We start from the raw sequence: 26,168 nt of genomic DNA, 5'->3' as shown, positions 1-26,168 counted from the left end.
CAACTGGGCCCTTTGTCACATATGGAAAACGGGCCAAGAGGCCATGCTCCTCCCACTACAGAGAAGGTGGTCACGAGCGACAAAGGCTGGCCCCTGAGTGTTAAGAGTGTCATGCCCAGTGCATAGTAAAGATTTTTTAAAAAAAGATTATTTTTTAAAAAGTTGCCATCTAACGTAGAGAACTCACGAAGGCTTCCTTATATTTGACACCTCAGTATTTCCCCTGATCTAGGACACCGACCGTGAGGTGTGTCATTATTTTATAAACCACTCAGAAAGGACACAACCAACCAAGATGGGGCATCCGATGGGAGACTCCACCTAAATCTGGGCCCCAGGGGGCCTCGCCTTCCCTGTCAGGGGAAACGAGAAGTCATCCCACCTCCCAGTAAGGGGAAACAAAGAAATACGAGGTATTATCTTGGCACTGGGTGAAGTGAGGGGAGTCCCTCTTCCCTGCGAATGTGACCCACAGCTCCTGGGTGTGGGGAGGGGAGAGCTTTGAGTTTACACAATCAGTGTGAGCTGAAGGAAAACAAAACAAGACACCACCTGCAAACAAAGATTTTCCATTTAGAGAAATCTCAGGTGGTGAGCGTCCTGGCTGGTGGAGGGAAGCAAGCCCAAATCCTTGCGGAGAGAAGTAGATTCTAGGAAGTTGCCCAAATTCCAGAAATGTGAAAATGTGAAAAATCACGAGTCTTAAGACCTATGCAATATGACGGAGTAAATAAAATGTGACTTTGGGTGGCTCGGCGTCTGGGGCTGTACCCACAGGGGCCACAGTGTGCACGGGAGGGGGTGGGGGTTGCTCTCCAGTCGTGCAAACCGGTGCCTTGGCCCTGCCCCAGTCGACCCAGGCAACCAGAAACCCTTGCCAATCTGTTCTTCAACAAACAAGTTTGTCTCCAGAAGGGCCACACGCCCCTTCCCCGCGCCCATGCAAAAATGCAGTCGACTCATGGCCCAGTTGCGATTGAAAAAGCAATTACGTGTCCTGTGTCTGAATGCTGCAGGCACGCGTCTCCGGTGGCACCGAGCTGCCAAGTGTGTAGGCAGCTGCAAATTTAATAAATCTTAATTATTGTGTTTATACAAACAAGCAGGCTGAAGCCACTGACGTCGCTGGAGCTTTCAATGACTTGGTGCATGGAGAGAAAAAGAAGTGCAGAGAACCAACTGCTCATAAATAATTAGCTTCGGGGCAGGTTCCCCCCACCCCTTCCTTTTGGACTAAAAATCACTTACGAAAAGGTTTTTAAGTTGGCAAGATTACAACGCCTGAAGACAGAGTCTGCTTTCTGCCAGTCGGGCGCGCCCGTGTGTGCACATGCACGCGCACTGGCACAGGTATGCGCATGCGCACACACAGAAAGGCAAACACCACTCAAAAACCCAACCAAAGGGAGAAATCCCTCCACCCCCAGGAGCGTCACTGCTCCCTTCGTTCTCAGAAAGATAAGCAGGGGCAGTTTCCGCAGAAGTCTTCTGGGGCCTCACTGATGGGGCAATTAAGCACCTACTGTATGCGGGTTGTTACAGGAACTCTGCAGACTGTTAGCTCGGTGGACCCTCATTCTGTTCAGCGGAAAACTGTGGCTGAGGGACACGTGGACAGGCACGCACGCTAACGGCGGGTCTTAGATTCAAATTCGGGGCACAAAGCCGTGGTTCTCAAAGTGTGGCCCCAGGCGGCCTCAGCATCACTTGGGAGCCTGCTAGAAATGCAGGTTCTTGGGCCATCTCAGCCCCTGTGAATCAGACACGCAGAGTGGGACCCAGAAGTCTGTGCTTCAACTGTCACATCAGTGAGCCCACAATGGTCTCTGCACACTGGCTTGTAGGCTGCTTACATCCCCACAGCCGGCTTCACAAAAGCCAGCCAGCCAGTCAGCACCGAACTCAGATGTTCACATACTTAGTTGTTCTACAGGGCCCGAATAAGCACATTTTTTTTTTTAAGCCACATAGAGCCTGCCTGTTTGGCAAACCCTACAAAACTGTGCCCAATGTCTGCCGGCTGCGGATAAGACAATCCCTGCTATAAAGACCCCAGTCTGCTGCTGCCCTTCAGAGCCCCAGCCCCAGACACACTCACTGCCCTGAGCACCATCAGCTGGACGTGTGAGCCCTCCTCCCAGGCGCCCTCCACCCCGAGGGGATGCCCAGTCCCTGGGGGCGGGTCTCTGCTCTTGTGCTCACCCATGGATCTCAATTTCCCAGTGGCACAAAGTTGGGGCTCAGTAAACCCTTGTGAAATGAATGAAGAGTGAATGAGTGGGAGACAGCAAGTGAACACAGGGCTGTGGACACTCCACATTCAGCCAGTACAGGCTGCCGGGACGCTGAACCTGCTGGGGAGGCCTGGTGCCCCCAGCCACGTGTCCCCCCTACACAGAAACATTCAGTGAGCATTTACGGTGTGCAAGGCATCAGGGACCCAGACAAGACTCCCAGATCAGAAGAGGGTTCCCCACGGAGGGGCTTACAGTGTGGAGGCCACCAGGACTCACCAGGCTAGACTGTGGAAGACACCCTGTTCTTCTGAGGCTCTTCCCCATTTCTTGGGGAAACCCTCTGTTATTCCAAATTGGGGGTAAAACCAGACCTCTAGTCTCTCTGAAAAATTCTACAAATAACTGTTCACATGGTCTTCCATACTCATTCCAAAGGAAATAAAGTCAGCATTGATAATTGATCATTGATCATTCCATTTTACAGATGGGGAAAGTAAGAGGCAAAGCAACTCAATCCAAGCTACTTGACGCCTGGCCCAAAGCACAGTGTTGGTTTTGTGACAGCCCCACCCCCTCCAGGGGACACCCATTCCCCTGCAGATGTGAGATGTGAGCCCCAGTCAGAAACCAAGAAGAAATCCTGATGCGCAAAGCACCTGGAAACAGATTCCATGGCCTTAGGGATCTTGAGGAACCCAGAGCTATCTGGAGCAGAGCACGCTGAAGGCTCTCTTCATTACGGGCCGGTGCTTGGCAGGGAAACAAGTGTGTTTCCTTGGAAAAGGTGACATCAATTTACATTGGGTTTTCCCTGAAACAGGAATACCCACCGGGCCCCCGGGATGCCGTTTCCAAGGCACAGCATGGAAAGCCAAGATGTGGGCTTTGGAGCCAGAGGCCAAAGACCACCCAGAAGCTGCATGGGCTGGGCTAAACGAGTCATTCCAATCCGGTCATGGCTCAGTTTCCTTATGCTTATGTGGAGGGAATGATGCCTCTTGAGAGTTGATGGGACAGTTAAGTGAGATGCCCGGATCATGATTTAGCACGATTCCTGGCACACAGTGGACAGTCACTACCTAGCATCGAGGGCAATAATAATTATTACTCATTAAGATTATTACTGCTGTCACTGTGACTGTCTTGGCCCGCAAGCACCGCGGGAGGGGCTCTTGGCACTTCTCAATGGGCCCAAGCGGAAACACCTGCTGGTAGAACAGGAAAGGCACAACTCCCCCTTCCCCTTCTGTCCCTGCCCTGAGCCCTGGACACCCAGCCACCATTCGGGGGCCCCACGATCCAGCATGCCCGAATGGTCTGGGTTTCCTGGGACAGTCCTGGTGTATACCTGTTGTCCCCACATAACTCTCAACAGTGTCCCTGTCTGTTCCCCACCACATCCTGGTTTTGCATGAAAAACTCCAGGGTCCTTCCTCTATCACGGGTGTGTCACAGCTGAGTACATTCTGCACCCTCCTGGGGCTTTCCCAGGGCCCCGGGGGCCCCACATAGGGCAGCCCGGAGCTCATTCCCCACAAAATGTGCCTCGCACACCTCATGGAACCTTCCAGAAAGCCCAGGAGTCTGGCTTCAGCATCGCAGGCCTACCAGCCTCCAGACACCCTGCCCTCTAGCGTGTGGAGCAGATGGCAGACACGGTACCTTTTGGAATCCAGTCGGCTCCCCTGGAGAACTCTGTGTCTGTTATTTTCGGGAAGGAAAGGAAAAGGGGAAAAAAGACATTAAGTGAGTGAAACTCAAATCCCAACAGAGCCTGTAATGGAATATTCATTCTGTCAGGGGAGTGTTTCTTTAAAACTTCTGGTCATCTGGATAGGCTGAACCAGCAGGTGATTCGATTTAATGAGCTTTTTAACGCACTTCAGGCCCAGGTGGGATTCTGTCTGGGAAGGCTCGGGCCAGGGGGCCCCTGGCCGGGGCTATGCTGACACCTAGTGGTCATCACTGGTTGTTGCAGGGACAGCGGAGCGGGAGCGCCAAAGCTTGGTGTCTGGGGTCTAAGGACCCATAGGGCCCCCCCCCGAGGCTACCTCAAAGGCCCTCACCTCGGGCTAGCCCTTGTGCCTCAGTTTCCCCGTCGCATCTCAGAGAATAACAACAGCACCTTCTTTATAGGGTTGTTACATGGATATCACATTTCATAAAGGCTCTCATGACTATTACTACTCTTTTGTGCAAGGGGACATGGGGACACAAAGGGGGAAGGTGCTTGTCCCACATTGCAGAGCAAATCGGTGGGGGATCAGGGCTGGATCCCAGGGCTGAGGGCCGCGCTCCCCTCTATCATGCCTCCCCCGGTGGGGCGCTCTGAATGCTGGCTCTGCGGCTTCCTGGCTCTCTGACCCTGAGAGTTCCAGTTCTCTGAGTCTCACCCCTTGCTTTGGAAACTGGAGACAGGACTGAATACGGTTCTGAAGGTTTTAGCTCAGTAGGCAGCAAAGCTGTCCTCACACATTAACCGTGATGGCTCTCGCCATTGTCCCCAGAGCGCCAGCCACACAGGGCAGCAAGACGACCATGTGACATTTTGTAACCGAGCACTGCTCTCTTGGAGTGGTCGCCTCAGTCTGGAGTGTGGAGGCCCAGGGCAGAATGTGTGTGGCCCAGCTCGTCTCCCTACATGAGCTTGGGCTTAGCCAGAGTCCCATCCTCGGGGCCTGGGACCCACACTTCCTTAGCACCTACCAGCAGGTAGCTGGAGTCCTTGAGCTTGGACTTGTACAGCATCCACTGGTACCGCAAGTCCTCCAGCTCGTTGGAGGTCCCCCTTGCTGGCCCAAGTTGAAGGAGGTTCTCGAAGAGATGCTGACCTTCTGGCACCCGAGCCTCCAACTCCTGTGGGGAAGGGCAGTGTCCTGTGAGCCTTCTAAAAGGCCCAGACCACCCCACCTGGCCGGTCACTGGGAGCCAATCAAATTTCACTTGAGAGGCATCTGGCAGAACCTGTAAGGTGAGAACCCCTTCAGGCAAATTCAAGCCAAGGCCAGGCAGTCACTTTTGGGAACAATCTGGAATGATCTCCATGGTTACTTCCATCTCTAATGTTCTAGAACCGGGTCCCCTGGAGGGCTTGACATCAGAGTTGCCCTCATTATAAAAAGCTACCACTGTTGAACATGCTTTTCTGTTGGCATGGGTAAGCCTGGACGTGGGCTATGGGGATTGGGCAGATAATCCTCAGGACTCTGGGGCTGTAGTGATGTGGGGGTAGGAGCAGGGCTCCAAATCAGAGCACATGGGTCTAAATTCTGGCCTTGGAGCCTTGCTTTCATCCCATCCTACTCACAGTGTGATACAGGCAGTTTGCCTAGCTTCTCAGAACCCACTAGAGTGTGAGCTGGACAAGAGTGAGGCTTAACCTGGGGCAGTCGCAAGTTGTCTGTGATACAACTGGGGTTGGGTGTGGTGGCAAGAAATCAAGAAATGAATTGTGGCCGAATGTGAAGTAGGAGGTCCGCGGGAAGGTCCTGCTCATTGTCCCCTAGATCATTGGACCAAACCTCTCGCCGAGGACAAACTACTAAAAACACTGAAAAGGCTTCCAAGAGTTGGCAAGAGAGTGAGACACATCAGGCTAAAACCCGGGAAATGATGAAGCCCAGAGAAGTAAGCCCAGTGTCAGGCCTGCTTTTGCCTGCAAGACGCTTGCCAATCTGGAAGAACTCTTTCTTCCATGATCTGTGAAGAAGATCATAATTTTGGAAGCCTCACAGGGCTACAGAGACAAAGGTCAAGGTCTGGGCTCTGTAGGAGTGGAGATTCTCATAATCTGCTCCCCCTGTGGCTGAGACTTCCTAAAAGTTAATCAGAAATAAACTCATACTCTGTGTGGACTGAAGTCTGCTCCAAGTCATCAGGGGGCGCAGGGAGCCTCCAATATTGAACTTGGATTCCCTGGTTTCAGAACAATAAAGCCCTCCTTGCCTGGAAGCCACAGACAAAATCCTCCCTGGAGAAGAGATGATCCTCAATTTCAAATTAGCCCTATACTTCTTTCGCCACATGCGATGCCCAGCACATAAGCAAAGCAGCCCCACACCTGCAAGACACCGACAACAAGAACAGGCAGAAACAACATGCAGAAGAAACATTCCTAAGATGACTTGAGATACTAGAATTATTAGACACACTTGGTAAGACAGGTCTCTTTACTAGACTCGAAGGATTAAACACCAGGCTGAAGAAGATCAGGAGGGTTCTGGAAGCTATGGAAAGTGACAGTGTGGTTATTTCAAGAGAACTGGGTAGAAATTACAGAACTGGGGAATATAGTAGCAAAAGGTAAAGGCAAAACAGACATGTGTAAAATGAATGAGACACAGCTAAAGAGAGAATCTGTAAACTGGAAGGCAGGCTAGAAAAAGTCTCCAGAATGCAATAGGAAGAGACTGAAGGATGAACAAGACATAAGAGAAGTGAGGAGACATAGCGCCCCCAGTGAGAAGGAAGACCATGCTTCAGCAGCATCACAGAAGGAGAGAAGAAGGGGAACAAGGCAGTATGTTAAGAGGCAATAAACAGAGGTAATATGATAAAGTATCACAGAATTTTCTAGAAAGACTCTAAACTACAGATTCCAGAATCCAGATGAGTTCCAGGTAAGAAAAATGTAAAAAAAAATTCCAAACCCTAACATATCCCAGTAAAACTGCAGAGAAACAAGGAAGAAAAGAGGTAGGCTGGGGCCTGGTTGAGCTGACCTCATGTGATATGCTTAGGGTGCGGATGTGGTTGGATTCTCTACTGAAAAGTTCTCGTCAAGGGAAGAACAAAGGCAGGTTTATGATGCTGAAGGTCACTCTGGCTGCAGATCTGGGCTGTGACCTGGATGGGGTCCCAACAGGAAGGAAGGAGGCCAGCTGGGAGCCTACCACCATAATCAAGGTCAGAAGTGGTAACTACCTAGATTAACACAGTGGTAGCAAGCAGGCACAGAACAAAACACACTCAGGGGTGGAATCCAGAAGGGCTGGGGGATTGTTTAAACGTGGACGTGAAGGAGAAAGAAGATTGGTGGTAGAAGGATCGTAAAAATGGCTACAACACTCCCAATACACCTCCCCCAGCCATATCCATGCCCTTTGTGATATGGCCTTGAGTATTTCCCATCAGGAGGTGGAGATGCTTTTTCCTCCACCTGAATCTGGCTTGGCCTTGTGATTTTCCTTGTCCAACAGAATACAGGGGAAGTCATGTACCAGTTCCTACTCCAGGCCTCAGAAGAGCACCCCCCACTTACCCTCTCAGGTTATGGCTCTGCTACTAGAAGCCTGGGCTGCCCACAGGAGGAGAGCAGATGCGTGGTTCATCCCAGCAGCCTGCCAACCCCCAGTAGAGACGCCCAGCCGACCGATAACTGACAGCAAATCAGGGAGCCCTGCTGAGACCAGAAGCATTGCCCAGAGGGCCTTAGCCTAGACTGCCAACCTTCAGAATCAGGAGTTAAATGAAACGGGCTGTCTGAAGCCACAACCCGTCAGAACGGTTTGTTACGCAGCAACAGCTAACTGATATCAGAGTTGAGATTAGTGGTGATATCTTCCAAGTTCCTTAGGCTGAAGGAATGAATGGTTCTTCTAGAGTTCTTCTGAAACATGTGAACCCAAAAAGTTTAAGAACTGTTACTTATACATAAGTAAAAATGGCTCACAAGCCAAGTGCGTCCTCTTTTTTTTTTTTTTTTTTTTTAAGAACTCCCTGGTGGCAAGGACATCCACGGAGGGAAACCCTGTGGACAGAGGGTCTTTCTGTGGGAACTAACCTGCAGCTTTGTCTCCCGGGTCCTCAGATCCTTGGCGGTGGCTGTTCTCATGGCGATGATTCTAACCAGCTTGGCATTTTCCTCCTCCAGCCACTGCTCAAAGTCCCTCTGGAGCCGGGAGAAACCTTCATGGCCGCCTTCATCCTGGAGCGGATTTGCCTGCAGAGCACACAGCACCGTCAAGGCATCAGAGGTGAAACAGCCCATCGGCCCCGAACCCTGGGGGTTTCCACTGAGGCAGAAGATGGGGATGGGGATGCACAGAAGGAAGACGAGAGGCCTGGGCGGGAGGGGGCATGTCCCTCCATTCAACGTGGCCATGTTAGGAGTTTAATTCTGATTCAGGTCCGGGGGTCCCGCAGGGTTGGGATGGCCCAGGGGTCTGCCTCCGCCGGTGCTCAGGGTGCCCTGGGCCCCCCCAGGTCTGTGCCACGGAATCTCGTGGATGGGTGCCTGCAGGGCACGTGGGATCACGGCACTTTCAGCCCCGAGCTACGGGAGCTATGACAGTGGGTCATCGTGGCCATCTGCTGGTGTCCTAGCGGCAGCCGCCACCGTTCCTTACCAGGATGGCTGGAACAGTGGTCACCTGTGCACCACAGCTGGCCAGAGGGAATGTCTCAAATGCAAGGCCGTAGTCAGTGAGGCTGTGGGTGTGCTCTGCCGGGACCATTTTTCTGTGCAGACCACCTTTCCCCCACCCTAACCCCCCCACCGGTCACAGCGACCCCCGGCAGGTCATTTGGGAAGGGACAGTACAAGAACACAGGGGAGAATGACAGCTGGCATTGGTTTCTGAAGAACCAAGAAGGAACGTCTTTTTAATGCGTTTCCTTGGCCATCAAGAGAAGGAACAGATAATGCAAGGTGGTTAGGTTAGATCCCTCCAACAAAATACGGCTTAGGGCACAAAGAGGGGCCCACCCTGCACGACTGCAGTTTGCACTCAGGGGCCAGCAGGAAGCCCTCACCCTGCGGGGCCGGCTGGCTATCTCCTGTCCGAGGGGTGAGGACCTGTCCCCACAAGGGACGCCTCTGACCTTCCCTGGGGCCTGGGTCTGGGGTCTCTGGGTCCCTCAGTACCGTGGCACAAGGAGCAGGGGCAGGGGCATCCAGGATGGGACCCAGCCGAGTCCTGAGCCAAGCACGTGGCTGAAGGCCATCCCCCATCCCTGACGCCGGCCCCGGCCACCCCCTGGGGGAGGCCCGTGAGTCAGACGCACCTGACGGCGACGCCTGGAAACAGGATCCACGGGATCGATGAGAAACCCGGCCTTTGGGATGTTGTTGGTGAAAATCATTTTCTTCCCCGAGTCCACTTCCATCCTCTGAAGCTGCCGGTTTCTGATGAGGCTGAGGAGACAAACGGGTCAGTCACCGCGGTGATGCGATGGGGACTCGCCAGGTCACGGAAGTAACAGAACCGGGGCACCGCGTGGTGGGGGCCCCTCCTCTGGGTCGCCGATCCTTCGGGTTTGCCGGAACGCTCTCCTGGCACATGCATTTCCAGTTTCCTCCTGGAGACCCACGTGACCTTGTCATTAAAGTGTAGGTACCCATGGACAAGGGGGAGGCCCCAGGCAGCGCGGGCTGGAGGCTCAGCCCCAGGCTGGGACACTGCCCTTGGGACAGACCAGAGCTGCGCCTGGCATCATGCTTGGTGCCCAGCGGAACCCCGGCCTCCTGTTCTAAGGGCACCCCAGGGCTCTCCCCTGCATGGAAAGGGGGTGTTGCCTGAGACCAGGCTCCGAACCGGGGACCCTCACCTCAGCAGGCTTTCCTCCAGCCGCCTCAGGGCCTGCCACGACGCCACCAGCTCCTCCAGCTCCTCCTGGACCACGGCAGCCCCTTCCGGAGACGACTTCTTCATCACCAGCTGGCCGTGCGCTTCAACCAGGGGCAGCTGGGCTTCCTTCTCCGGGAGCTCAGCCAGCAGCCTCTACAGGACACGCGGCCCCGCACAGTGAGAGGTCGGGGCAGGGGTCTCCGGTCCCCGCGTGTGGGATCTTTGGCCTCCCAAGCCTGCTTCTTGGGAGGCAAGGGAGGGAACTGGGTAAGCCGTCTTACCTCGACTTCGACCTCTCGGGACGGGGCGTCCCAGGGGCCCGTGTCCTCCCGGTGTGACTGCAGCTTCTGGGAGACCGTGGCGATCCACTGCCGCAGCTCCAACAGCTCGTGGCAGAAGGTACAGTGCTCCCGCACGCCCTGCTGGCACCTGTCCGTGAGGTCCTGCGGCACGGCCCCGGGGGGCCCAGTGTGGTCTGAGCACCAGAGGGGGCTGGGACCCTGGGCGCCCCCACATCCGACAGGCCCCCCAGTAAGATGGCCCTTAGGGCTCCCCACCCAGCAGGAACACAAGAGGCGAGTCGTCCCTTCTGCCCAGTATAGGGAATTTACCCTGGGCAGACCAGCTGTGGTTTAAAGTATCTCTAGTGCGGCGTGACTTTTACAGACGGCACGGTGTCCGGATGAGGGTGCGGGCAATCGGGGCTCCCCTGCACCACCTGTGTGCACAACTCACACACCGCTTGGGAGAACCAAAGGTCAGTGTCTACTACAACTGAACACAGGCATCCCTGTGCCCCAACCATCTCACCCCGGGTGTAAATGTAACAGACACAAGCATCTTCACCGAAAGGCACGCCCGCGTGTGGTGCAGCTTGTGAGAGCCCCGACCTGGAAGCCAGCCAGGTGCCCAGGGGCAGAAGCACGGGTGCGTATGCGGAGCTGTCTTCAGACAGGGGAATGTTCTAGAACGAACAGTTTAAGCAAGAACCTAACGCAACACTGTGAATGAATTTACAGCCAACCTGTGGGCAGCTGGGAGCTGAACACAAAAGATATCGTTCTGTCAGATTCAATTAAATAACATCTAAAATCGGACAAACTCAATCCATGGTGTTCCAAGTTGAAAGTCGGGGTAGCCCTCAGGTGCCAGGAGTGGTGGGCAGTGACTGCGGGGGGCACGAGGGGCTCCGGGGGCCGGGGGAAGCCACTATTATTCTGTGTCATGATCTGGACACTCGCATGTGAAGAGTTTTTAAAAAAATTCATCCAACTGCACACTTAGACGTTTGCTTTTCTAGATAGGATTATATTCTGATAGTTTTTGAAAATGGTCTTGCTTTTTCTTGCCCCTCCTCCGGGTCGGCCCCTCTCAGCTCTCTGAGCTGGGCCTTGTTCTTCTCTGCCTTCAGGAAAGGAGGGCGCCTGCCTGTCCTCCTGGTCACCCAATCTGGACCCCTCTGAGCCCTCCCGCCAGCCCACCGCAGCACAGTCAGACCCCCGGGTCTCTCTGCAAACCCAGGCTGAGGCCACCCCCGGCCCTGCCCTCCTGCATTCCAGATGCGGGCTGACACCACTGGATGCCAGGCCCGCTAGAGCTGGGGACACACAGACGCTGCATCCCATCTTCCTGCCACAAACCAGCGACCGGAGCCCGAACAGTCACCTAAGACTCCATTTCTCCGCAATGTCACCACACCCGCCCCTCCCGTCCCCTGGGCACCTTCAGACCCAACGCCTTCAGTGGCCTCGGGTCGCTTACTGGGGTAGGTCCCCCCCCAGGGGGAGACAGGAGGGTCACCTGGGCTGTGGGGGAAGGACTTATTTGCACTTAAAGGATTTAAAAATCCCTGAGTACCCCAGTAATAAAAGGGGGGGCATGACTTCTTTGAGGAAGTATGTAGACAACAAATGAAGAAGCATGAGACGATTGGAGAATCCGTGTTCCCCCACTGCTAATCAGGCTCAGCGAATGCTGCTTCTAATTATTATCACGATCAAGCACACACATCACGTGATACAAGCATTAGCTCAGGCTTGCTGCTTCTTTGGGCTCTGTGGGCTCCCAAGCAGCAGGGACGGGTGATTCCTTTCTCTCTACGCCCCCCGACCACTAGCCGCTAATTTATTAAGTGGAGTTAAGTCAGCCACGCAGATCAGTGGGCATCTACAGGTGGGTCCGTGTTTCCCGGAAGCTCCCAGGGTGAGGGCGGGGCTTGGTTGCTGTGACAGTGATGGGGCAGGGGTGACACCTGCAGATACAGTGAGAGCGACAGGTGTGGCCACCCTACTGCCCCACGGCCTGCAAGGTTTCCTCATGCCTTCCTTGAACCCGCAGTGCTGAGAAATGTGCCGATCATGATCCCAGCTCGGACACGTTCCCCAGCTGATGGACAAACACAGAGGTTCCTGGTCCTAATAAACAGGCTGATTTTTCCAGGAATGCCTCTACTCCGTCAACAGATGGAAGACTGTGCTTTGGTGTGACTGAAACTTCACCAAATGTTCACATTTTCGGAGAATCTCATAAGTAGAGGCACTGGGGGCGGTCACCCACACAGGGCGCCTTCCTGGGACCACCTTCCACACTTACATGCCAAAAGCATTTTATTCTAACTACTGCCTTTTCTCTTTCGTATCACAGGAAAGGCATTACATGCTGTTCTTACATTGCATGGACCACTTAGACTCTCTATGAATTTCGGGATGACACAGGATGTTGGGAACATTTGATATTAAAATAGGCCGGGTCCCATAGCGAGGAGAAGTCCGCCTTAGACTGTTTTCTTGAGGAATGGCTGCCTGAGGGCCGGCCCCACAATCCCCTGGGCACATGTGACCAACGCAGACCCGGGCCCCTATCTGAATCCGTCACTGAAACTTGTCCTCAGGCCAGTTTTGAAGAAGCGTGCACCCCGCCCCATTCCCAGGGCTCAAGGGGCCCGCGGAAGGGCGCAGACCCGACAAAGCCCAGGGCGGCCACTAGAGGGCGCTGCAGAGGAAGCCCGGCAGCTGCCGCGCAACTTTCAACTTGCCCTTAACACAGCCAACGCCCACTGCACCCCCGGGGGCTGCTGTGAGGATCAGAGCAGCCTGTTCTGTTCCGCGGCCTCCTGGCACACCTGGAATTATATCTGAACTTGCTATTTTGCTGACTCATGGTCCATCCACCCACGAGAATACAATCCCCAGGGACCAGGGGCTTTGGCTTGCTGGCTGGTGCTGCCTTCCGCCTTGGGGCCCCGAACGCTGCCTGGCATACAGGAGGTGCTCAGTAACCATCTGCTGGGTGAATGAGGAAGAGAAGATAGGAACGGACAAAGAAACACAGAAAGGTTGGAAGGAATAGGCAGAAAAGGCAGGAATATAGGAAGAAAAGGCAGAGGAAGAACCCCAGAGTGTAGGATCCCGGGAGCCTGGTTTACCTCCAGAGATCTCTGCAGGGCCTGGTAGTTGGTGGAAAGCTGGTCCATTTTGTGCTGGTGGCTGGGGTTCCCCTGGATGAGAGGCCTCAGGGCCTCCATCTGTGCCCCCAGGTCCAGGCCTTCTTCCTGAAGCCCCTGCAGGAAAAGCAGCAAGTGTGGCTGTCCTGTTTGCCTCTTGTCATGGGAGCCGATCAGGGTTGGGGGGAGAGAGTCTGAGTGGAGGAGCTTGGGAGGGTCCCGCCGTGATGGGGCTCCCCACCCCTGAGGCTGCACCCTATGGCCATCTGACAGGTCCCTCTCTCAGAGCTGGTAAGATCTTTAAAAGGAAACAAAAATATTCTGGGACAGGGTGCCTGGGTGGCTCAGTCTGTTAAGCATCTGCCTTCAGCTCAGTCAGGATCCCAGGGTCCTGAGACTGAGCCCTGGGTTGTGACCTCTGCTCAGCACAGAGTCTGGGGCTCCCTCTCCCTCTGCTCAGCACAGAGTCTGGGGCTCCCTCTCCCTCTGCCTGCCACTCCCCCTTCTCGTGCTCTTTCTGTCAAAATCTTTAAAAAAAATTTTGGGACACCAGCCTGGAAGGTTTCTCTGGGGAGCAAGCCCCCATGTGAATTCTTATTTGACGACCACTTCTCCTGGAGAAGAATCACAGCCCAACCTGAGTTTCAAAGCCCCCAAATGCACCATTTTCAACGTCTTCTTAAGAACCCTCTCAGGGACGCCTGGGTGGCTCAGTGGGTTAAGCCGCTGCCTTAGGCTCAGGTCATGATCTCAGGGTCCTGGGATCGAGTCCCACATCGGGCTCTCTGCTCGGCGGGGAGCCTGCTTCCTCCTCTCTCTGCCTGCCTGCCTCTCTGCCTGCTTGTGATCTCTGTCTGTCAAATAAATAAATAAAATCTTAAAAAAAAAAAAAGAAAGAAAAAAAAAAGAACCCTCTCAACAGAAGGATGAGCTCTGCTAGAGTTTTAAAAGGATCCTTGTATCACGTGCCGTTAAAATCTTATCAGCTCCTTATCAAGCCGATAATTATCGACCCGCAGCCTGTGCGCAGCCTGCAGGTGTTTTAAAACATTTATTTTCACTTTCAAAACCCCAATTATTTAACTGAAGGCCGCTGAACTCATTAGGAACCCTTAGTAAAGCAATTTAAGGAAAACTGAATACCCACAGTAGACTTTGGAATCACAGAGTAAACACCACTTTGCTGGGCTCGGGAATCAGCCGTCTGCAGGTACTAAAGGTCTCTTGGAGGCCGGAAGCCACCAGATAAATCAGCAGAAATTCAGAGGAAGGTCTGAGCTCAGGTGAGAGGCTCTGGCGGCTGGAGGGGAGCTGCTTCTGGGCGCAGCAGAGCCCCTGAGCAGGGCCACTCGGGCCCCACCAAGCCCTTACCTGCAACCTCGAGAGCTGGGCCTGTTTGCGAGGAAGGTCCTGCTGAAGCCCATTCTCGGTTTGGACCCTCTCTTGGAGGTCCGAGAGCTTCTTCTGGAGGGGCTTAAAAGCAGCCCCAAAATCTTTGTGCTGGGCCAGCAAGCTCTGCAGAGACACATAACAGGCAGCACAGAAATTAAATTTCCTCACACACACCTTGCACAACCTGCCCCTCACACCCGCATGGCTCTTTCTCCAGCCTTCTCCTGGCTGCTTCACACCCACTCAGGCATCACCCCTTCCAGGAAGGCTTCCTGGAGCCCTTGCAGGGGTTGGACGCCCTCCCTGGAATCACCGTTGGGGGTCCTCACATGACGGCTGTTCCACTTTCTAGTACAGAAATCTCCTTTGACACTCCTGCCCCCCCAACCCCAGGGAAGCCAGTTCTGTGTGACAGCAGTGTAGACGGGTTTGGGGGGCAGAGGAGGGAATGGCAGGTGCCAAGGACACCAGTTAGAAGGCTCGCTCGTTCATCACATCCACTGTACAGATGAGGAGCTGAGGCCATGGGGACGAAGGGAGAGGGCAGGCCATTGGCAGCTGGTGGTGCCGCTGAGGCAGGAAGGCAGGCCACCCCCCTCCCTCCACAGATGGGCTGGTGCCCAGTGGGTGGCCCGGGACACCCACCTGCAGCTTGCTTTTCCTCTGCAGAAGGCTGTTGTGCAGCAGGTCCCTGTCCCGCACAGAGCTCGCCACCTGCTCCAGGAGGGCCGCGGCTCTGTCCGGGCCGAAGATGCTCTGCAGCAAGTCCTTCTTCAGCTGCAGCCCCGTCAGCTGCTCCTTCAAGCGCGAGCTCTCGGCCAGCGCCGCCTACGGCAGACGAGGCATCCGGTAACCCCAGAGGCCGGCCAGGGCAGGTCCTCACTGGGAGGCTGTCCTGCTGCCCCTGCCCCCCCACCCCATAGGACGTGCGCCTTTCGTACCGGGAGCGGAGGGGATGTCAGAACACGTTGGGGAGGCCCTGCATTTCAGGGTCACCGCAATCCGCTCTCACCCCCCCAACTTCCATCTAATCACCAAAACCTGGGCAAGAAGTCTACCTCCTCTCCAGCCATCCCCACTGCCATGGTCCAGTGATCCTCTCCTCAATGGCCACCCCCTCCAACCCCATCACTGACAGCAATGGGCCTACCCCCTGGGCGCTGTTTAGGACATTCTGAAGGTCTAGGGGCCTCCGGGAGCGTGGTCGGTGGGAATTCAGGAAGGCCCCCTGGAAGAGGTGACGACTGTGTGGAATTCCGCTGTGTGGGAGCTTGCCAGGTGAGGGAGGGCCTAAAGGAGACCCATGTGATGAGAAGCTGGCTCCCATGCAGCTGCGGCCAGACCCAGCACAGCCCAGGCCCCACCTCCTCCAGGAAGCCTGCCCTGACCACATCCCCAGCCTATGCTCCCTCCTCCTGCCCCTGGGCCAAACCTCAGGTTCCTGCTGATTAATTTGCTGTTTGGGGTAAGCACCTCTTGTGGCTCTGAGGGCCCCCACAGGGGTCTTGGCGTTAGCTGGCAGAGTCCTTCCATTTTATACCTGTGACATTACTGAGATACTGAGCTAGTCAGGGAGCTGGGAAGGAAGAACAAAGATCCCCCCGGCCAGGTAGGTAACTCTAATCCAAGGCAGAAAGTGATCACTTCCCCGAAAGTTTCAACAGAGCCATCTGGTGTTCAAGGCAGAGCTGAACACTCCTAGTTGGGGAAATCCAAGAAGGCTCCCAGAGGAGGCAGTTTTTCCAACAGCCCTGGGAGGGCAGAGAGGGTCCCTGGACGAAGGGCAGCACAAACAGGGCCACACAGCTGAGCTGGTGTAACCTTCCCTCGAGGGCCTGTGGTTGGTGATCGGCCACACAGAGGACAAGCCTCTTTAGGGAGGGGGTGACCGGCACTCCCTTTTCAGCAAACCTGGACACCACACCACAGGGGTCACAAATTCCAGCTGAGGAGTCGCCAATGTGAGTGTGAATTCTGTACTAACTGGGAGGCCTTGGGTAGCTCCGAGACTCAGTTTCCTCATCTGTAAAATAGGCGAAGTCACACCCAACTCACGGGGCTGGATGAGGCTGACATGAGGGGAGACCCAGCCAGCATTTAACACGGTGCACAGCCCAGAGCGGGCACACGCTAGCACACGGCCCTTCTCAGCTGGGGTCAGGACACCAGCTCTTCTGGGATGAGCTGCATCCCCCGCCGAAAGATAGGAGGTCGTGGTAGCCACCATCCCCAACTACCTCCGAATGTTGCTTTATTTGGAGATAGGGTCTTTACTGAGGTTACCAAGTTGAAATGAGGTCATTAGGGGGACCCTCATTCAGGGTGACCTGTGCATTACTAAAAGGGGAACTCTGGACCCAGATACACATGCGCAGATGGAAGAGAAGGGGAGAAGCTGTCCACGTGACCCCAGAGGCTGAGATTGGCAGGATGGGTCTACAGTCCAGCTGACATCAACAACCGCCAGCAACCACCAGGTGCTAGAAGAAGCAGGGAAGCCTTCTCCTCTAGAGGCTTCAGAGATAGCATGACCCCCTGGACAGCCTGATCGTGGCCTTGCTGTCTCCAGAACCATGAGAAAACGAGGTTCTGCTGCTCTAATATACCAAGTTTGGGGACTTGTTACAATTACCCCCCAAAACAAGTATTTCAGCCACGTCCAATGTTGGGGCCTGGTGTCTCGGTTTCAGAGGAACTTTGCGGTTCCATAGGCTACTCTGAGGCTCAGTGTAGGAGCTGAGTCAAGAAATATAGGGCTGGCAGCCTGTTCCTGGCCCGTGAAACCCATGCTTCCTGGGAAAGGCTGGTGAGTGCAATCCAAGACATGTTCGCAGCCAGCAAACAGCATTTAAACACGGACAAACCACAGTCCTGCCCGATTTTCCAATAGCCTGCTCTATGAAACTCCTGGCCTGGGGGTCCTGAGTCACATTCTAGAAAGACAGTACCTACCCCCACCCCCCGGCCTGGCATAGGTCCTGGTTAGCTTTGTGCCCCAGTGAGTTGGACAAGATGGAAACACAACTGGGGTCTAGTGGGAAAAGCACCTGTCGCTGAATCAAAGCCAGCCCTGACACTGTAGCTGTGTGACCTTGAGTAAGAGCCTTCCCCTCTCTGGGATACCGTTTCCTTAACAGTCAAAGGATAATGATTTAATTGTCCTGCTTGCTTCACAAATATCTTCCCAGGACCCAAGTAACGGCAGAAATAAGAACATAAGAGGCTAAAATCCACCATTCTAGTCTCAGCTCTGCCTCTCGAGTGACCTTGAAATTGCGTGCCTCTGCCTGACCTTGAACAAACACCCTAACTTCTCTCTGGCTCTGGTCCCTCAACAGCAACATGAGGAAGAAAATGATGGAAAAGGAGACCAAAATCTGTACATGGATATTCAACATATACAAATGATGGCAAGGAAAACTGGAAGCAACCTAAATATTGTAAGAAAGGAAAAGCATATTATGCAGCCATTTAAAGTGATGACTTTTTGGAAACATTTTATCTTTTTTCCTTAAAATTTGTTTAGTTGAAGTATAATAGACCTATAACATATTAATTTCAGATGCACAATATAGTGACTAAGTATTTGTGTACACTGTGAAAATGATCACCACATGAAATCTAGCACCATCTGTCACCACAGAAAGTTATGATTATTTTTTCTTTATGACAATGGTTTTTTTTTTAAAGATTTTATTTACTTATTTATTTATTTGGCAGACAAGGATCACAGTAGGCAGAGAGGCAGGCAGAGAGAGGAAGAGAAGCAGGTTCCCTACTGAGCAGAGAGCCCGAAGCAGGCCTCGATCCCATGACCCTGGGATCATGACCTGAGCAGAAGGCAGAGGCTTTAACCTGCTGAGCCACCCAGGCACCCCGACAATGAGATCTTTTAAGATTTACTCTTTTGGCAACTTTCACTATGCACTACAATAATGACTATAGGCACCATGCTGGACCTAACAGCTCATGACTTATTTATTCCATAACTGCAAATTTGTACCCCTTGACCCCCTTCACCCATTTTGCCTATTCCCAACACCCCACCCCATTGGCCACCACCATTCTGTTCTCTATATCTACAAGGTTTTTGTTTTTTGTTTTTGTTTTTGTTTTTGTTTTTTTGCGATTCCACGTAAAGATGGGATCGTGTGGTATTTGTCTCTCTTGGCTTGACTTGTTTGATTTAATGTAATGTGCCAAGATCTATCCATGTTACTCTCAGTGGCAAGATTTCATTTTTTTTTTTATGGCTGAGTAGCATTCCATCATGTATGCTCGGACCTATCTATCATATCTGCTTTTATCCATTCGCCCATCAGGGGACCCTTCGGTTGTTTTCAGGCCTTGGCTATTGTAAATAATGATGTCATGAACAAGGAGATGCAGATATCTTTTCAAAGTAGTATTTTTGTTTTCTTCAGATAAATACCCAGAAGTGGAATTGCTGAATCATAGGGTAGTTCTATTTTTAATTTTTTGAGGAACTTTCATACTGTTTTCCACCATGGCTGCACCAATTTATACTCCCACTGACAGTGCTCAAGGGTTCCCTTTCCTCAACATCCTCACTGATGCTTGTTATCTCTCATCATCTGATGCTAGCCATTCTGACAGGTACTATCTCACTGTGGTGGTGAGATGCACTGCCCAGATGATGAGCGATGTTGAGTGCCTTTTCATATACCTGTTGGCCATCTGGTTGTTTTCTTTGGAAAAACGCCATTCAGACCCTCTGCCCAGTTTCTGCTGAAAAATTTGCCAATAGTTCATGAAGTTTCCCTTATCCATAACACATTATTTTTCTCTTGCTGCTTTTAAGATTCTTTCTTTAAAGTTTTGACACTCTGATTATCATGGGTCTCCCTGAACCATTTTAAATGATGCCAAGAGAAAGCTCAGATGGGCCAACTACAAATATCAGGATACACAACTATATAACATGATCCCAAATACACAAAAATTGTCATGTATTATTTAAGGCTTCTGTCTAATGGTGACCATACTGCATAGAAATGGCTAGATGGATTTTCAACAGATATAAAGGGTACTATTTGGGATTGTCTGACCTAAAACTGATTTTTCCAACACATGTAAGATCCTCAGGCCTCCCCCAAGTGAATTTTATGTGTGTTGAAGGGGCTCTAGAAATACCAGGTTGGATAGAAAATGTGATTTTGTGTCCCTCCACGTGTTACGAGTGGTCCTAGGGTGCATGGGATTGTGGACGCTTTCTGCTTCCTTCTTCACAAATCTTCATATCTCCAAGCAGGCATGACTTTCATAACCAGAATGAAAATGAATATAAAGCGAGGCTTGTATCTGACATTCTTTTGCGTCTCCTCCCATTCAGTGTGTCTTAGAATCCCCGGACCTAGTATTTTATGGACTAAAATGCTTGAAAGTATTTCACGGACTTCAGAGCTCCACTGGGTACCATCGGGCAGCATTGCTGGACTAATCAGAGCTGCCATGTTGACGGGCGTTTGTGGTAAATGCTGAGGTCTGCTCGCCCAACACTCACCCCTCCTTCTTGCTCACCCAACAACCAGCATTGTGTCCGGATGGCAAAGTACCCCACTAAGGGTGCTGAAATAAGTTTCTAGGGTCAAGATGGGTCTGCCTCCACCCTGGATGCCAAGGCAACAAAGTGAAACTTCCAGATAAGTTCTGATTCCCCGTAAACGCTCAGCTTGACCGGAAACACAGTGTATCTAGCCTGCGATCCCCAAACGTCAAGCCAACTCTTGGCCTTCTCAACCCAAACAAGGCTGACCGTCAGCCTGTCAGAGGTTTTCTGTCTTTTCCTTGTTCTTCATTCTTTATCCTATTAAACCTTCCTGCTGTCTGCCCCATTTTGCAGTTCTCCAAAAGGAGGCTGTCCGCTTCATGAAGCGTTAAACAAAGTTGGTTTGTCTCCGCTCAACTGTCTTCTTTAATCACGTTTGACACCAAACAGTCTGTTTGGTATAAACCAGTCCTGGCAAACCCATCCTTCTCAACCAGTGATGGGCCCAGGGAAAGTCATGTGATCTGGCAACTGAGCTGTAAGGAATCCTCTGGGGCTTCTGGAAGGAGGGTTTGCCTCCCTGTTCAAAATGGTGACTAGAGAAAGCCTTTTTGCCCCCATGCTCTTCCTTCCAACAAGATGTTGTTCATGGGAAGATGCAAGCTTGCTGTGGTGGCAGCCATCTTGGGGCCATGAGCGGAGATGCGGCTTTGAGCTAGAATGAGCCTGGGTCCCAGAAGATACTGTTGATCTGTCAAGCCAGTCCTGAATCACCTGAAAGTGTCTGGGTTTTAAGCTACCGTTGGTCAGAATTTCTGTCACTTGTCACATGCCTCCTAACTGATGCCCACACAGTAAAAGTAATGGCCTCACATGCCCTCCCTCAAAATTGCTCGTGCTGGGGCACCTGGGTGGCTCAGTGGGTTAAGCCCCTGCCTTCGGCTCAGGTCATGATCCCAGGGTCCTGGGATGGCGTCCCACATCGGGCTCTCTGCTCAGCAGGGGGCCTGCATCCCTCTCTCTCTCTCTGTCTGCCTCTCTGCCTACTTGTGATCTCTCTCTCTGTCAAATAAATAAATAAATAAAATTTAAAAAAAATTGCTCATGCTTCCCCCAGAGGACTGTCTGCAGGAGGATCCAGGACGGAAGGGGTGTGGGAGGGTCAGTACAAAGTCCTGTGGTCATACCAGCTACCAGACTTTGCCTTCTACCCAAGAATTGAGGATGACCTTGTTCGCTGATGACATTTCCTGTGTCTACTTAGAACTTGCCTGGCAGGGGTACGATGAACTTTGCCCAGATTCCTGGAGCACCCAGGAACACGCCTTTCACTGGAAGTAGGGCTGTGGTGTCGTGCCTAGTGGGTGTGGCCTCCCTCCTCCCCCTTGCACTGGTCACCCGTCCTGGCAGGACCTGCTTACCTCAATCTGGGGCAGGAAGGTGTGAATGGCGGGCAGGTCTGGCAGGCTGGCGGTGATGTCCAGGAGCCTCTGCGCCAGGGCCCTCCACAGCTGCAGATCCTGTAGGGGCCGCTGGAAACGCTGCCACAGCTCCAGCCCTGTGGCATTGTGAAGTTTGGCGCTTTGCCCCTTCAGGCTGCGAGGGCCACAGAGGGGAGACACGGAAAGAGGAGAGAGTAGGGTCAGTTCAGAACTGAGGCCTCTACCGGGACTCCCGGGGAGCCCAGCGCATGCTGTTCCCGCAGCCTGCTGGGCGTGGCTATGGGGCCTTCGGCTGGATTAACGTGCGCTGGAAGGAAGCCAGTTCTCAGACAGACCGGCCGCCCAGCCTCACGACCCAAGAACCTCAAGCCTTGAAGAGAAATCATGGAGCCCCTGGCCTGGTCCAGCTCACTCCCAGGCACCTTGTGGAAGCTAAAGCAAAATCCCTTCCTGAGTGAGAGACCATCATCCTGGGCCCTAATAATTTCTAGAAATAATCTCTCAACTACGACATCCAATGACAGAGAGCTAGCACGTAAAACCTCAGCAGGAGAAGCTGGAGGGGAGTCCCTCGGCTAGCGGTGCAGAAGTTGTTCACAGCCCTGCCATGGCCTTAGCTTCCCGCAGGGGATCCCGGGCCCCTGCTCCGAGGTACAGATGCACAGCAAGTGGGGAGCCCCCGAGTTCATTCAGAAGGAGCCTGTGTGTCAGGTGGAGGAAGAGAGGTGCTGTGGATACGTGGACAGTGTGCTGTGTTCACAACCCCTCGGAGGCTCGTGGAGTGAAAAGAGCTACAGGCTGCAAACTAGCACTGTGCTCGGCTCCAGCGTGGGGCACGCTCTGATCTGCTGGTCTTGGCTGAGCCAGGACACGGGAGCCCCAGCTCTGCCTGAGCCCATGGGCCGAGGGGGAGGTAGAGGCTGGTCTGAAGACAGGCTCGGATGCTGAGTCAGCACCGTCTGCAGGCAGGGGATGGTGTTTGTCTACCCAAAAGCCCTCCCTTTGGGCCATGACTTGAGGGACGCCTCCCCAGGGCGAAGCTACACGGAGACAGGAGGAAATCGGTGAATGAGCCACACCTCCTGGAACAAAGCCAAGTCCAGTCCTCCTGGGAGCAAAATCCAGGGATTGAGGGGCACCAGAATTATGTTAGAGTTCCCAGATTGTAAGAGAAAGCAAGCACGTTTCCCGGCGATGGCCTTCAATGCAGTCAGAAGCCCCCCTTGTGCGTGGGGTTCAAGGCACACCCTGAGCCCCGCCTCCCTCGGTGCGGATACCTCTGGAACTCCTGGAGGGCGGCGACCACGCTGTCGGAGAGCGGCTGCGGCTCACAGGAGAGGGCGATGAGCTCCTTCAGCTGGGCCTGCAGCCGGGCCACCCGGGGCTCTTCGGCCGCGAGGGCCATCCGTGTCGCCTGCGCACACAGACCAAACCAGAGGGACGCGGGAGAGTCAGCGGGGGGTGAAGAGTGCGGCCGGCGGGAGAAGCCCGTCACCCGGGGCAGGGACTGGGGTCTCCAGAAGCTCAGCCTTTGCTTTCCTGCTCTGGGCCCTGACTTTGGCATTTGCTCTCACCACCCTGGTTTTTGTCTCTATCATCACTGACCTCAGTGTTGTCGTGAGGACCCGCACCTAATAACACCAATAACGAGTATCTTGGGAACGCAGCACTCGCCGAGTGCTCTGGGTGTCCTATTCACTGGAGCTGGGCAAAGGCCCTGGGAAGTAATTCTCTGGGTCCCCACTGAACAGCCAAGGGAAGCTCTGGCTAAGAGTTTTCTGCTGGTCGTGGGGCCAGTAAGCCGTGGGCCTGACGGAGCTGGGCCGCTCCGGCTCTGAGACTCTGCAGCATTAGAGGAAAACAACAGTCTGAGGTGCTTTGTGGATCTGGTTCCTTATTGGCAGACTGACCTTGACCTTGATGCTTGCTGGGCCCATGCTCAGTAGGAGAGATGGGGTAGTGGAAAGTGCTGGGCTTTGGCATGGCACAGGCTGTCCGGGAACCCCCCTCGGCCCCTTCCTAGCTGGGCAACCTCGGGCTGTTCCCTCACTGCTAAAATGGGGACACTCCCTTGACCAGGCACTGGGTACAGAGCAGGAGCCTAGCCGTGCCGCTCCCCAGCTGCCCCCCACGCAAGCCTGAGCCTTGGTCCAGATCGTTCCCTCACAGGGACCAGCAGCAGCTCCAGCAGCCTCAGTTTTGGGTGAACCACAAGTGACTTGGGACCCACAGGGAGCTCAAGGGAGCAAGGTCAGCTGGAGGGATGGGAGGCAGCCGCCAGGGGCAGGAGGGAAGGCTGTGCAGGCAGCGGGCTGCGGAATCTGCCTGGGCAGCCTGACTCCGGCTCCAAATTATTCTTGTCTGTATTCAGTTATGAAGCAAATGTAACGAAATCTGTGCGTGTTTTCATAGAAGAGGAAGATACAACTGGTGTGTGTGAACTCGCGGTTTCCGAGCCAGTCACGAGGAAGCCCCGCACATCAGCTCCCTGGAAGGCTGGCTGGCCTGCGGACAAGAGAGCCTTGGCCGACGCCGGGCGGGGGTCTGCAGTGAGGAGCAGAACCGTGGGCTGCCTCGGGAGAAAGGCCCGTCTAGACCCCACGACAGTCAAGAGTCAATGTGGGGCCCAGCAGGTCACAGAAACGTCAAGTGACCAGGGACGGACCAGCGGGGACCCAGGGTGGAGGATGCCGCCCACACGCTGGTCTGGCTCAGCCATGCTCCTCGTTAGACAGAGCTGCCCTCCTTGTGAAATAAGGGGGCGGGGCTCTTCCAGCCCTGCCGTGCCCTTTCTGCACCCGTGAGGTGGGCATCTTTAGTGGCTGGATTGTTGGGATGCCCACGAGGGGGGCCGTGTGAAGCAGCTCTGGTCAAGGCTGGGTTAGACACGAAACTGCTCTGACTTCAACCTCAGCCGCTAAAAGTCTCCCTGAAGTGGATGAAGGTCCCGCCCAGTCCTCCTGGGGACGCGGCAGACCACTCCCGGCCCCTGTTCTCCGTGGGGACGGGTCTTGGGACTGCCCGCAGAGAGACCAGGAGGTCCCAGCCCATCTGAGCTCCTGTGTCCTCGTTCCTGGTCCTTGTCTCTCACTGTGCTAATTTCCTAAAACTGGGAGTTGAGGGCTAGAAGCGTGTGCTCTGGAGTCCGACTGTCCAGGTTCAAGTTCAAATCCCTGCCTCCACCTGTAGAGTGCACAACCACAGGCGAGTCTTCAACTCCTGAATAGCCTCAGTTTCCCCACCTATAAAAGCAGATCAAGCACTCAGCACGCCAGGTAAGCAATGACTACATCGCATCGGTTTGAAGATGAGCACGTCACCCTTTCACCTGGGGCCTGGCACCCTGTGCTTCTCTAAAGTTTGCCTGTTTCTCGGGAGAGGGAACAGTCCACATTTCCTTCTTGGTGCAAGGTGCGGCAAGTGTCTTCTACCTTTCACGTGCTCTGCCGGGCCATGGGGGCTCCCGGCCAAACCCGGTGGGTTCCATGGGCCTCGTGGCAGAGTCCCCCTCTGCGCCCCCCAACTCCGATGGCTGGCATGGAGCAGGTCAGGTGTGTGTGCCTGCTCCTTCCTACAGAATACAGATAAGTGCAAACAGCAGCTGTGTGAGTGTTCACTCAAGAACAGACGTCTTGAGTCATAAATTCCAAACTTCCGTTTTTCATTGATTTCGGTGAGTCATGACTTGATTGTAATTGAGAAAACATTGGAACCAGGTGGGGCAGAGAGTTCATAGGGAGGTGGTCAGGCTCCTGCCTCGGGACAGGCTTCCTGACACACAGCCGGGCGCAGGCAAGGAGCTGTCGTGATAGGACAGTGGCAGGGCTTTCTAGGCCTTTCTTCCCGAACTGGTCCTCCTTGAGCACTGGCTTTGGCAGAAGCACTTTTTAAGTTTTCACCTGGTCATTTCTGTTCTGCATACAACTGAGGGTTAAAGCACTTCTCCAGGGGCGCCTGGGTGGCTCAGTGGGTTAAGCCACTGCCTTCAGCTCAGGTCATGATCGCAGGGTCCTGGGATCGAGCCCTGCATCAGGCTCTCTGCTCAGCTGGGAGCCTGCTTCCTTCTCTCTCTCTCTGCCTGCCTCTCTGCCTGCTTGTGATCTTTCTCTGTCAAATAAATAAATAAAATCTTTAAATTAAAAAAAAAAAAAAAAAAAAAAAGCACTTCTCCAATTCTCCAAGACCATGCAAGGAGAGAAGGCAGGATCTGTGCCCCAGCAGTCTGACCCGAAAGCCTATGCCCTTGACCCCTGCACTCGCCACCTCCACCTGTGCCAGGCGGACGGTCCTAAAGAGGAAGCCGTTCCCTCTGGACAGAGCTGGTCGCCGCAGTGGAAGCAGGTCTGCTACGAGGCTCGGCGAGCCCTAAGGCCTATGTGCCTTGTTTCTCCCCGCACAAAAACGTGTCTGAATATGGACAAGAGGAAGAGAAAGAAACTGAGCGACAATGCAGACTGGAGGTGGGATGTGGGCAGCTTTTCTGTTAGACGTTTCCCGCCACGGCACCAGCGCGGCGCGGACCGGGTGAGTAAGTGAAGACAGGAGTCGGGGACGTGGGAATCCTTTAAAAGTCTCTCT

General features: G+C 53.8%; 1 protein-coding gene across 2 annotated transcripts in view; it reads right to left on the bottom strand.

Moving 5' to 3' along the window:
* SYNE3 (spectrin repeat containing nuclear envelope family member 3) overlaps positions 1-26,168 on the bottom strand; it is an 84,908-nt gene that overhangs the window by 5,787 nt on the left and 52,953 nt on the right. Inside the window, exons 7-17 of one of the 2 annotated variants that reach the window (XM_044230134.1) lie at positions 22,868-23,004; positions 21,570-21,744; positions 15,285-15,467; positions 14,619-14,762; positions 13,230-13,364; positions 10,087-10,248; positions 9,786-9,958; positions 9,243-9,372; positions 8,020-8,178; positions 4,944-5,093; positions 3,900-3,938 (exon numbers count right to left, since the gene is read on the bottom strand). In XM_044230134.1, the coding sequence (XP_044086069.1) occupies positions 3,900-3,938; positions 4,944-5,093; positions 8,020-8,178; positions 9,243-9,372; positions 9,786-9,958; positions 10,087-10,248; positions 13,230-13,364; positions 14,619-14,762; positions 15,285-15,467; positions 21,570-21,744; positions 22,868-23,004 (1,587 nt within the window). Of the gene's footprint in view, positions 1-3,899; positions 3,939-4,943; positions 5,094-8,019; positions 8,179-9,242; positions 9,373-9,785; positions 9,959-10,086; positions 10,249-11,947; positions 12,057-13,229; positions 13,365-14,618; positions 14,763-15,284; positions 15,468-21,569; positions 21,745-22,867; positions 23,005-26,168 lie in introns of those variants that run through there. The other variant, XM_044230135.1, reaches the window with a different exon arrangement.

Source organism: Neovison vison, chromosome 13 (assembly GCF_020171115.1).
Source record: "Neovison vison isolate M4711 chromosome 13, ASM_NN_V1, whole genome shotgun sequence".
Taxonomy (NCBI): domain Eukaryota; kingdom Metazoa; phylum Chordata; class Mammalia; order Carnivora; family Mustelidae; genus Neogale; species Neogale vison.
This window is presented reverse-complemented; position numbering and strand designations above follow the sequence as displayed.